The sequence below is a fragment of the Suricata suricatta genome, chromosome 2 (genome assembly GCF_006229205.1).
Source record: "Suricata suricatta isolate VVHF042 chromosome 2, meerkat_22Aug2017_6uvM2_HiC, whole genome shotgun sequence".
NCBI lineage: Eukaryota > Metazoa > Chordata > Mammalia > Carnivora > Herpestidae > Suricata > Suricata suricatta.
The window spans coordinates 97,349,027-97,362,128 of record NC_043701.1 but is presented as its reverse complement, the minus strand read 5'-3'; the positions used below and the strand labels follow the sequence as shown (position 1 = coordinate 97,362,128).

Genomic DNA, 13,102 nt, shown 5'->3' with positions numbered 1-13,102 from the left:
CTGTGCTGATAGCTCAGAGCCTGCATGGGATTTTCTCTCCCTCCCCATGTCCCTTCCCTACTCACACACTCTCTCTCTAGATAAATAAATATATTTTATTTATGTCTGTTTAATCTTTTCTGGGGCACCTTCATGACTCGGTCAGTTGAGCATTGGACTTCAAATCAGATCATGATCTCCCCATTTGTGAGTTTGAGGCCCACTTTCAGCTCCCTGCTGTCACCACAGAGCCTGCTCAGATACTCTGTCCCCTCCCGCAACTCTGTCCCTCTCTGACTTGCATTCTCATTCTCAAAAATAAATGATAAAAAAATTTATAAAACAAACAGATATTAATAAACTTAAAGGAAGACTGTAATTAATGAAATTCAAAGACTGGTTCTTTAAATAGACCAAAGAGGGGCACCTGGGTGGCTCAGTCGATTGAACATCGGCTTCGGCTAAAGTCACGATCTCACGGTTTGTGGGTTTGGGCCCCACATCAGGCTCTGTACTGACAGCTCAGAGCCTAAAGCCTGCTTCAGATTCTGAATCAAAGACAACGAGGAAGAAGCATAACCTGGAAGCAAGAGGTGGCAGGAGAAAATACCCACAAACCCAGGTGAAACGTAAGGAGCTGTTGGAGCCTACTCAGCTCCCTTTGTGCAAACACACGTGAAAACTGGGACTCGGTAGAACATTTTCCAAGAAAATGTAACTTAAAAAAACTAAGTATAATAGAACTAGAAAACTTCAACAGTAAATATAAACTTTTATCTATTTTTTTTAAGTTTATTTATCCTGAGGGGGAGGGAGGGGCAGAGAGGGAGAGAGAGAGAGAGAATCCCAAGCAGGCTCTGCGCTGTCAGTGCAGACCCCAACACGGGGCTTAATCCCATGGAACTGTGACATTGTGACATGAGCTGAAATCAAGAGTCAGATGCTTAACTGACTTGGCCACCCAGGTGCCCCAAAATAAAATCTTTAAAAAGAGGGAAAAAAGGTGGTGGGAGAGCACCTGGCTGGCTCAGTCAGGGGAGCATACAACACTTGATCTCAGGGTCATGAGTTCGAGCCCCACATTGGGTGCAGATAGGATTTAAAAATAATTAAAAGAAAGACATCTCAACAGGTGACTTTCCAGAGATAAAACAGAAGAACGTGTCACACAAGAGTGGAGACAATTAGCATCTATATGTGTGTATATGTATCAATCTCAGAGAGTTATAAGAAAATTCTGCAAAACAGAATAATTATTTCCAATACTATTTAAACCATTTCAAGACTAACAAAAAATATAGAAAATCTACGCATAACATGGAAGCTTCAAATTTAAAACGACTGCACAAAATGTAGTGACTACACGCCAGTCCCATGTGTGATGACCAGAGGAAGAAACATAAATAAAATGTGAGGAATCTGAATTCAGCAGTACAAAGAACAGTATGCCAAAATCCAAGGTGTTTCCCCTCCTAAGAATTCCAGGCTGATTCAGTATTAAAATACTGGTTAGTATCTACGGCTCTGAAGAGGCCAGAAAATAATCATGAGTTCAGCTCCACTGATCTTGAAAAGGATTTCACACACTGGATGACTCTTGATTTTATCTTATTTCTTATTTTCTTCATAGGTTTTAAGCCCAACATGAGGCTTAGGCCCTCGAACCCCTTATCGAGAGTCACACGCTCCAGCAATGGGCCAGCCAGGTGCCCCCTGGCTCTTGGTATTAAAGGAAGTCCTTGATAGGAGCCCTCTTGCACGGTATGTGGGAGTACAAACTGGTCACTGTGGAAAACGGTATGGAGGGTATTCAAAAAACTATATATAGATCTACACTGTGATCCAGCATTTGCACTACTAGGTATTTACCCAAAGAATACAAGAATACTAATTCACAGGGATACTGTTGTTTATTGGAGGGCTGTTCACAACAGCCAAACTATGGAAGCAGCAAAGTGGCCACTGACAGGCGAATGAATAAACAGATGTGGTGTATATACAATAGGGTGTTTTTCAGCCACAGAAAAGAAGGAAATCTTGCAATTTGCAAAGATATGACTGGTACTAGAGAGTATTATGCTAAGCAAAATAAGTCAGAGAAAGATAGATATGATTTCACTCATACATAGAATTCAAGAGCCAAAACGAATGAGCAAGGGAAAAACAGAGAGAGAGAGGCAAACCAAGAAACAGACTCTTAACTACAGAGAACACATTGCAGGTCAACAGAGGGGAGGCGGGTTAGGGAGACAGGATGGGGGTGAAGGGTGCACCTGTCGTGAAGCGTGAGCACCGGGTGATGCATGGACATGTTGAATCACTATACCATACACTCTGAAACTAACATAAGAGGAGCATTCAATTCCTAGCTGGATTTGAAATTAAAAAAATTTAAAGTCTTTGATAAAAGAGGAAAGATGAAAACTTCCTTAACATTTGATAAGGTACCCACTTTAATAGGTGACACTAAAAGCATCTCTAGACATAGATGCCTCCATCCTCTCCCTTAGGTTCCTGCCTCCCCCCAACCCTGTTCAAGAAGTCCCAGCCAAGGTGATTAAGTAGGACCCAGATGTCAGCATGGGGGTACTGGGTTGGAATGTCACTACTTGTAAATCATGTTTTCATGATAGTGAAGAATACGCTTCAGGGTAAGTGTTCGCAATGTGGTAACTCGGAGCGATAAAAGGTACAAAATTAATAGCGAGCACCAGCAGCTTCTCCACACCCGATGACATTCAACCAGAAGATACCACGAGAGCAAAGGCCTCACAGACCACCGCGTGGAAATGCAATCTCTTCCTACAAGCATGTCCTTTTTGCACGTGAAGAAAATTTTAAATGTCTCTCTAAAGGACAAGGAAGACTAGCGAAGAGAAAGGTGTTCTCATGAAGGGAGAGACTCCTGAGTATCAACATGCTGCAGAAACCATTCAGGAGTTTGAGGTGATTCAAGCAGCCCTGCCAATAAGATGTTTGGATGAGACCCAGCGTGAGTCTAAAGGCCACGTGGACAAATGGACGAGTGACAAGAACCAGAATAATCTTACAAAAGATGAGGAATAAAGGGGAGCCTACCTGGATGGAGAACAGAACGTGGCCACAAATGGTGGGGGGGGTGGCTGGCGGAGGCTGGCGTGCTCCAGACCCCAGGGGCAGGGGCAGCATGCCTGGGGTGACCACGCAGAGGAAAGTATGATGAAATCTGCACCTCAGACTCAGCGCCAGAATGCACATCCCTCTGTATTACATACTTAAATGTGTAAACAGAATCCTACAAATACTGGAACTGCCGCAAGAGAATTATGTTGTAAGCTCTGGTTAAGGAAGGGATTTCTCTCTGTGAGCTAAAACTCAGAAACCATAAAAAAGAAGATGAAGCATACTGATAGAAATTAAAATTTCTGCATGGGAGGCAAAAACAGCTGTAAGCAATGCCCAAACACACAGGGAAAACTGAGAAAAAGATCTGTTGCCGCTTTTCTCATGTCAAAAGGGCTAATCTTCGTAATTACCGAAAGTGCTCATACAAACCTCATGTTAGGTTGAGCCACGAAAGTGCCCTTCTTGGTACAATATGGCGAACACGGGCCCTTTCTGGCGGTTGGACCTAATAACTAATAAGGGCACTGCTCTGGATACTAGAAACCAGGCAGTCCTTAGAGGGAGCAACTTAGTAACAACAATCAAATTACAAATGCACCTGGGGGGCCCTGGGGGGGAGCATCTGACTTCGGCTCAGGTCATGAACTCATGATTCGTGAATTCAAGCCCCACATAGGGCTCACTGCTATCACTCTGTCAGCTCAGAGCCTGCTTTGGATCCTCTGTCCCCCCTGTTGCCCCCGCTCCCCGCTTACTCTCTCTCAAAAATTAAGTAAAAAGAAAATTACAAATGCTCCTAGCATTTGAGGCAACAATTCCTCTTTTCTTTGAAGTGGCACATGTGTTGAAAGATTAGAAAAAACCTAATGTGTACGGATAAAAACCATGGTTAGATACACTTGGGCACATTAGTGCGCATGGTACACGCGGCAGGGCGGGCAAGCCCTTCCTGTGCAGACGCGGGAGGGGCTCGGAGGTGTGGCCCGGCGCGTGTGCGAGCAGAGAGCAGGGCTCCGAAGCCGCCCTCATCTGGGTTCAGGAGGAAAGATGGGATCTGTGCTGCGTACATGCACCAGAGACCTAAGGGACAGAAGGCAGACGTGCCCGAGGGGACATCCATCACCACACATGTGTCTGGAAGGTAGGGGCTCGAAGTCCCAGTACCACATTCAAAAAGATAGTTTTAAAAGATACACAGAAAGTGCAAAGTTGCACGTGGCTGGTGGGCAGAATCCCCCACGCCCTGCCCCCACACCAGAGCGGGGGACTTGTCCTGCTCCTGGCAGTTGCACAGTCCCAGTGCAACCATGTCTGGAGACAGACTTTTTTTTGTCACTTTGCCTACGTGCAAGGCGTTTGACACAAGTGAAAATGAAGCATGCAGCGTCATATGCGAGTGACTGTGCACCTAAGGACAGTGTCAGCGGTCACACTGTGGCTCGCGGCTTGCCCTGGGAAGGTCATGTGGCTCCTCAGGCTGGAGGGTCCGGACACACCCCAGCCGGTCCTCCCCTCAGTGGAGAATGGGAGGCACTGCAACCCCTCAGAATGCGATGAGGGAAAGTGGGGGAGCAGGTGCGGTGCAACTCGCTGGCCTGTGTTATCAGGGAAGAGCAGGGTCTCCTGTGGCCCAGTGTGGCCGGCGCTACCTCAAGGTGTTGCCACATCTGTGCCCCCTGCCCGGGCTCTGACATGGATGCCGAACCACCCACCTTTCCCGAACTGGTGGTAGGCGATGACGGCTGCTCCCTCGGCCGCATCGTGGATCCTCACTCGAACCTCAGAGCCGTCCCCGAAATCCAGCAGGAGACACAGAGCCTTGAGGGAAGCCACCTGGACCCGGACCCCCAGACTCAGAGGGGCCTGAGCGTCAGCCTCTGGGAAGCAATGGACGGCAGGCTCGACTGCATCGGCAGGAACTTGCACCGAGATGGCCATGGGGGGACACTGAGCCAGGGGACAGAGCCGCTTGGGACGAGACCAGGACGCCGAGCCACTGTGGCCAAGGGAGCTGTGGGGGAGAAGGGCAGAATTGCTTCAGAGAGCACAAGGGCCCCACCAGGAGTGATGGAGACAGGAGGGGAGATAGCAAGCTCTGTGCACCAGTTCCCACAGTGGGGTCCCGAGGACAGCGGCACTGTATCACCTGGCACTGGTGAGAAGGGGGGCTGGGGGGAGCGAGGCCCTGGGGACACTGGGTAGCTACAATCTGAGAGCTTGTGCTTCCACTGCATTCGTCCGCACAGCGATAGAAATACTACCTCCCCTCGCCATTTTGGGAGTAGGGGACATAGTAGGTGTCCCCAGAAAGTCATGACCATGATGTTTCTGAGAAAAAGCTCAATATGGGATGGGTGCCCGCATCTGTACGGTAGCTCTGCAAACCGTGAGGTGCATGAGCTGGGGCCGCAGGTCCCAGGGACGCGGGCCGTCTTCTCCGGTCATGATGCCCGTGGTCTAGCTCTCAAGCCTGCACAGAGAGGCTGCCAAGCAGAGAGAGAAAACCCCCGGAAACGGGCGAGTGTCAGACTGACCAATCTCCACTCCCCTGTCTGCACATGTGCCCTGCGCGTGCCCTGGAAACACCAATCGGACAGCCTCAGTCTAAAGGGGTGTATGACCCCATAACAGAGATGCTAGTGGGAACTCGGTGGCCCCATGCATGGTCCAGGGCTCTGGCACTTAAGGTGCGGGCCACTACTACAATCACTGCTAGGCAGACAGGAAGACAGTGCCATCGCTGACTCACTGGTTGGCTGTGGCTCTCGAGTTGGTGGCCACCACGCCCCCCTCCCCCTACCTTCTGGGCAAGGTGGGAGAGCGTGCAATCCGGGCGCTGGTCTGAGTGGACTCAACAGCGGTGGCCGACACAATATCAGTCCCTGGGAGCAGGTGAAGGGCCACATCCTCTGCAGAGCGCGGCCATTCCGGGATGCAGCAAAGGGTCTCCGCTGTCATGCTGCAGGGGCTCACGATGGGGCAGGTGCACTGAGATTTAAGAGGTTAATGAGTGAGAGGTGAAGACGTGGCCTAGGCTGGCATCAGCCCTGGCGTTTGCACAGTCAGTGAGCTGGCAGATAAGGGGCCCTGCTGAGGGTGAGAGCTCCCATGCTCAGGGGCTGGCAGGCACCTGTCCTGTGTGCCACAGATGTAGACAGGGAGAAGATTCACGCTTGCTGGAACATGGGTCAAGAGAGCGTGGGTGACACTGCCAGCCAGGGGAACCAGTGTCATTGTAGATCCCTGCTCCCTGGCTAAGCTACCAACAATTTGCAGGGTGAGTGATGACCAGAGCGGAGAGTGGAGTGATGGCGCTTGGGCCAATAACAAATACGCGGTGTTGTGTTCCTCATGGACAATCCAGTCAGACTATGCTTTCCAACCACCTGAGCAGTGTCTGAGGGACCAGAAGCTGGAAACACAGCTCGCCCACAAGCCCCAGGGCTGCCTAGCCACCAGCAGGTTTCTGGAAACGTCCGGCTATGCCGGGCACACACCCACCTGGAAAAGATGGCAGGAGGCATGGCTTGTGTTCCCAGCTACACACATCCATTGGGGACAGGGGTACGAGCCATGGCAGCCCCAGGAGCCTGAGGTTGAAACTGAAGGTTCCTGTGTATCTCTGAACACAAAGGGAAAAGGCACAGGGACAGTGAGGTTGGTCTCAATCTGTCACTCATGGGGCCCATCTGACCACTACATTCTTCCTGGCTCTCCCAGGGGCCCTTCTGTGATCCACACCTGATCCTCAGGGGTCCAGGTGACACCGGGATGCCCTGAAGGATAGGCTGTGCCAGTGTTCTGGTAGAAAAGTTTCAGTGACAGGAGCATAATTAAGGCCATGGACGAAACTCTGTCTCTAGCCGGCACCCTGCTTCAGATGGCTCAGCAGGTCACTGTGGATACTCGCTCTGCGTCCAGTCACAGTGAGCTGCCCTGGATCAGAGCAGGCCTCTGCGGGATTCACCAGTGACCGGGGGCTACTCCTGAGCAGGACAACTGCCTCCTCGTCTAGCCCACCCACAAGTTCCAGAAATGGAGCTGACCCCCTCAGGTCCAGGGCACTCAGACCCATCCTACCCCTTAGGAACACGATACTCAAAGCCGTCCACCCCGGCAGAAACAGGGCACTCAGAGCCATCCCCTTCAGGCCCAGGCCACTCAGAGCCGACCCTCCTCAGACCTAGGGCACTCAGAGCTGTCCTCCCCCAGGTACAGGGAACTCAGAGCCATCCTCCCTCAGGTACAGGATACACAGAGCCGTGATCCCTCCTAGGGTAAAGGACAATCAGAGCCGTCCATCCCACCCACCCAACACCGCCCCCCCTCCCCGTCCCCCGCCACCCCATTATACTCAGGGCACTCACAGTCATCCACCAATCAGGTACAGGGTACTCAGAGATTTCCCCCCTCAGTCCCAAAGCACTCAGAAACAGCCTCACCCCTCAGTTACAGGAAACTCGCAGCCATCCCCCCTTAGACCCAGGGCACTCACAGCCATCCCCTCTCAGGCCCAGGGCACTGGCAGCCATCCATCCTGAGGTACAGGGCACTCATAACAGACTTCCCTCAGGTACACGGCACTCAGAGCAAAGACACCATCAGGCCCAGAGCACACAGGGCCGTAACCTCTCAGGCCCAGGGCATACAGAGGGGTCTACCGTCAGGACTACGGCCCTCAGAGCCATCCCCTCTCAGGTACAGGGCATTGAGAGACATCCTCCCAGAGGTATAGGGTACTCAGAGTCATCTCCAATCAGGCACAGGGCATTCAAAGCCCTCCCTCCTTAGTTACAAGACACTCAGAGCCGTCCTACCTCAGATACTGGGTACTCAATCCCGTCCCTCCCTCCTCAGGCCCCGGGCACTCAGAGCGGAACACCTCAGACCCAAAGCACTTATAGAGGCCCTCCCATGCCCAACTCCCTGGGCACAGGGCACACAGAGCCATCTGTCCTCAGTTACAGAGCACACAGAGCTGTCGCCTCTCATGCCCACTGTGCCTAGCACCATCGCCCCTCAGACCTAGGGCACTCAGAGCCGTACCCCCTCAGGTACAGGGCACACAGAGACCACTGCCAGGGACAACCCTGGCCTGGGTCACCCCTCATCTTCTGTCTCTATGAACCCCACTGCGGTAGGGACCTCTTGCAAGTGGACGCTCACGACAACTGTCTCTGTGACTGGCTCATTCTGCTTTGCATCACCAGCTCAAGTTTCATCTAAATCTACAGGTTTATAGTTTGCCTACTTCACACCCACGAGAAAACCAACCACTACAGCTTCTAGTTCCTTGACCCTGGCAAGACCAGCGGTGTTCTGTCTTCGCGGTGCCCCGTGGAAGGCTCCCAGATGCTGGGGGACTTTGGTCAAGATGCCTGATCTACTTCTCTCGATTGGCAACAAAAGGCCCTCTTTTCCCCATCGTGGTTGGGCCCTCTGGGGGCTGCCCGCGTCTCCCTCACCCAGGCATCCCTACGTCACCGCGGCCTGGACAGGGCCTTTGCATGTATAGAAGGGCAGGGCTCAGCTGTGGTCGCTGACATACCTGACGGCACGGTCGCCCGGATCTGAAGCAGCCCATATCCTCCCAGTGACCATACTTAACGGCGCTTCACTGGTTTTTTCCAGAGTGTTCTGTGAGGGGAAAAATAAGAAACATTTGACAGCTGCTTAGAAAAACCCAGGAAATTAGGGAAAGTAACACTATTCCATTCAGACTAGGCATTGGCCCTTGCTGCGTGCTGGGCTGTAGAGAACGGGCACAGAACAAAGCAAGCTGGTCCCTTATTCCCCCAGAGCTGCGTTCTTGGGGATGTGGGGGTCAAGTGCGACTGGGCTGCACAGCAGGCACCAGGTGAGTGAGGGTGACATGCGAGGCATGGATGGGTCTTTGCATGTCGTTCTGAATGAGATGCAGGTTTGGGCACCAGCGTGGCATAATGTGACCAATGGTTTGGAGGCTTTAGCCCAGCTGCCATATGAAAAAGGCTGTGAGAGGCATGAAGCACAAGGGAAGTTTTCTGACGTGGCTCTCAATCCAGACATCAGATGGGCCCTAGAGACACAAGTGGGCATGGTGACACCATGGTCTGTCCCTGATGGAATCCCAGAGAAAATGGGGCTGGCACAAGGGCACCATAGGACATCTTTGTCAGAGTGACCAGCACAGATGTCCCTTGATGTACAAGGGGGTTGCATTCAGATGAATCCATCATAAGTTACAATGACCATTAAGTGGAAAATGCATTCAACACACCAGCCACCCTCCAGAACATCACGGTAGAGCCTGGCCCACCTCAACTGTGCTCAGAACACTTACATGAGCCTACCGGGTGGCCAAAATGCTCTTCTCACAAAGCCCATTTTACAATAGGGCACAGAATATCTCGTGTGACTGGTTGAATGTTGACCTTAAGGTGAGAAGCCGAGTGGCTGCGTGGGAGCAGAAGGATGGTCAGGGCCTCGGTTGTGGACCCTTGTGACCACACAGTGGCCTGGGAGCCACTCGGGTCCTACCGCATGCCAACAGCATGGGAAAATTCCAAGTATGGTTTCTACAGAACATGTATTGTTTCCGTACTAGGTAAAGTCAAAAATCCTAAGACGAGGCCCGTAAGTCGCAGACCGTCTATCATGAGGCTGACTGACAGCTTCTCACTGTGCCGGATGATGTGAGGGGAGGAAAGGATGGGCTCAGAGATTTGATCTCCCAGCTGGAGCTGCACAGGGACCTGTCACCTAGAAGGACCTCCCCTCCTGTAGCCAAAGGGCTGAGACTGCTGAAAATCAAGCCAGAGGCTCTTCCCTGGGCCACGCCAGCCACACCGGAGAAAATGAGGCTGGCATAAGGACAAGGCACAGCCCTGTCCCCAGCTCCCGAGAGGTATGGCCCTATGAGCAGGTGGATTTTGCCCAGGAAAACTGATTAGACAGAAGAAGCTTTGTTGCATGAGGCCACCCTGTTTGTGGAAATGTGTGTGGGTAGCCCAAGGAAGTCAGTGCATGAGCTGGCTCATGAGCACCCTTGCTAGGGTGGTGGTCAGGAGGTGGGAGGGGGCTTCAATCTGGGGACACCTTGAAGAGCCAGGAGCTAGGACAGGCAGGAGGGGTTGCGGGAGCCAAACAGGACCAAGCAGGAGCAGGAAGGAAAGGACAGTGCCAAGGGCTTGGCAAACACAGGGCCTGGGTGGGCATGGTGGGGCCCTGGGGCTGAGCCCCCATGATGCTGTTGGTGGCCTCTGCTCTGCCAGCAGCTGTAGACTTCTGTGACAAAACCCACGATTCCTGTGCCAACAGCAGGGAGGAGCTGGATGGGAGATGGCCGTCAGACCTTTCTGGGGCTTACCACCTCACTGTCCCACACTCAGAGGCCCAGCTGAGACAGTGACCACTCGTCCAAGTATCCACACAAGCTCTCCACATGGTCGGGTGCCTGCCAGGTGCTCAGCTCCCCAGAGGAAATCACAGAAAGGTGTGGAGAAGGCCAAGGCCAAGGCTGACAGGTAACCAGCACCAGGGCCCACTCTGCCCACTCTGCACCACCCAGTCCTGGTGACCAGGGTGGGCCCTGCCCTTTCCCAGGGATGCTAATCCTAAGGCTAAGGGAGCCCTCCTCCATTTCTGGAAGGAGCCAGAGGGAACAGGACAAGGGCAGGGATAGGGACGAAGTCAGGCATCCTCTCGGCCACCAGCTCCTAGGCCTCCATGAGCCTCCTATCTGCAGGTCCCACAAACTTTACTCTTTGGCTGAGCTGTCTCTAACACCACAAGCTTACTGCCAGGGTTTCCTTTCCAACTCTCCCTAGTTAGACAAATTTTCCAGAAGAAACCAGTCCATGGAGGCAGAGAGCAGATTCAGGGGTAGGGTCAGGGAGAGATGCCCATGAGGTGTTTCCTTCGGGGGACGAAGAAAATGTCCCGGAACTAGAGAGCAGTGGCAGTGCACAACTCCGTGAATGTTCTAAGTGCCACTTCACTGCACACCTTCAAATGGTTTCAATGGTAAAATAATATAAGGAGGAGGGGAATGGGGAGGAAAAAGAGCTAGGCCTTAAGTGACTTAACACAATGGAAATCATGATCTGCTCCGGGGATTATGAAGTTTCTGTGAAATCTAAGCTGGATGAGAACCTAAATTCAGCCCATGAGGACTTCATCCCATTTCACTTCCTTCCTCTACCTCTGCCCTCCGTCCCCATCCCTGTCCTCTCCAGTCTTTCATCAGCTACCCGCAGGGCCTCTGAAGCATCATGCTGCTTCCGGCACAGAAAGCCTTTTCCAAGTTCTCCTGAGACCTGACCCGTTCAGCACCGCAGCCCCGGGAAGGCACCCAGCCCTCCCCAGCAGGCCTCTGGGCCCCAGGAATGGGGTCCGGGTCCTGCAGCCTAGCATTGACCACAGGCTCTGTGCTTTCTGAGGCAGGAGTTCCTGGAGCCCTGGGCCCCTGTGGTTTTCATTCTCTGGACCTGTAGGAAACGTGCCTGTTTCCGTGTCGGTACACAGGCAGAGCCAGTGTGTCACTTCCTGGCATACAGGAAGGATACTCATGTTTGTGACAGAGACAGAATGCAGAAGGAGCAGGACCATGGGGTATCCTGCACTCCACGGGCCCGGGTGGGGCAAGGCCAGGCCCCACAGACGCCCAGCGAGCATCAGGGCAGCATTAGGGCCAAGAGGGAAGCAAGTGCTGAGGGTGCCCTAGCTCCTGACCTAGGGAGTGCCAGGTTCCCAGCGCACCCACAGAGACAGAATTCAGGAGAATCCCACGTTTTCCTGTCCCCGGGGCTTCTGTAGGCAGCTAACACTTCTGCACGCAGAACAGAGTGGATGTGGGGAAATGTAGCTCCACTTAATGACGTTCAGGAAGTGCTATTCTAGAAACTTAGTCAAACTTGCTAAAGGTATGTAATCAGTAACTGAACAAAGGCTAGAATCTGGGGGAAGCTTTGGTTGCAAACGTAGCGCTTTGTCCTGGGGAAAACTCACTACAGGACACCTGTCTGGGGAAGAGGGTCAGGCTGCTAGAGAGTTCCCAAAGAGGACCTCAGAAGAGTGAACATGGGTAGCTACAAAAATGTGACAGAATATTTACGAGGTTCGATCTACATTTGTGCGCATTTTACATTTATGGCACCCATCAAGTGATGCCCGTAGACCACAACATAACTCAGCAAGTGCCGCTTTCAACACTATTTGCCTCTGAAAGGCTTGAAATGTCTAGAACCTTCTCTCTCCAAAGTGTGTGGCCTGAGCAGTGACTTATATGCTGTGCTCTCCCTGGACAGGACGTGTCCTCGGACCAGGAATAGAGTGAGGGCCGAAGGGCAGCATAATCTGCTGGAAAGTTGGGCTAATGGCAAACTCGGGAAAGCAAAGGCAGGCCAGATAAGCAGGCTGCTGGGGCTGACCAGCAGGGCGGTACCAGCACCACTCTGGTCACCTCCTGTGACCCCGGGACCCAGCCACAAGTCAGCCACAGGGGCGCAGCTGTGGGCCACAGTCCTGACCAGGCACAAACATTACTAAGGGCCCCAAATGTTTCCTTCTGCGTTAATGAAAATGTAATTCTGACCAGAATTAATGCGTTAATGAAAATGTAATTCAAAAGAACAAGAAACTCTGGGAACAGGAAGTGCTAAACCGGCCCTCAGTGTTCTGTCCTGAAGACATGGGGGCTGGAGGGAATATGCCTCCCCTCATGTGGTAAGGACCCGGGGTCTCCCAGGAGTCAGGGTGCGGTGAAGACTCGGCTCACCCGCCCATTGTGTCGGGCCTTGTCACTCTCCACTCAAGCCCTGTTCACAGAAATCACCTCCTCTCTGCCGCCTGACTACAGCCGCGGGGTTTACAACCTTAACCGTCCCTAACATTCACTGGGGTAAGAAACCGTATTTACCCATCTGTGTTTGTTCTGGAAAACCACATTTGCTCATTAACATTTCATGTAACATTTAACCCATGAACTATGACCTTTTATGGGTCCCAGACCCAATCCCAAAGTGGGGAGTGGGGTCAC

At 52.4% G+C, this 13,102-nt stretch overlaps 1 protein-coding gene across 1 annotated transcript in view; it reads right to left on the bottom strand.

The window, feature by feature from the left end:
- The window catches only part of PKD1L1 (polycystin 1 like 1, transient receptor potential channel interacting), a 94,697-nt gene that overhangs the window by 69,239 nt on the left and 12,356 nt on the right, over nt 1-13,102 (bottom strand). The window contains 4 exon segments of the mRNA XM_029919144.1: nt 4,797-5,095; nt 5,885-6,072; nt 6,586-6,706; nt 8,633-8,721. Coding sequence (XP_029775004.1) covers nt 4,797-5,095; nt 5,885-6,072; nt 6,586-6,706; nt 8,633-8,721 — 697 coding nt within the window.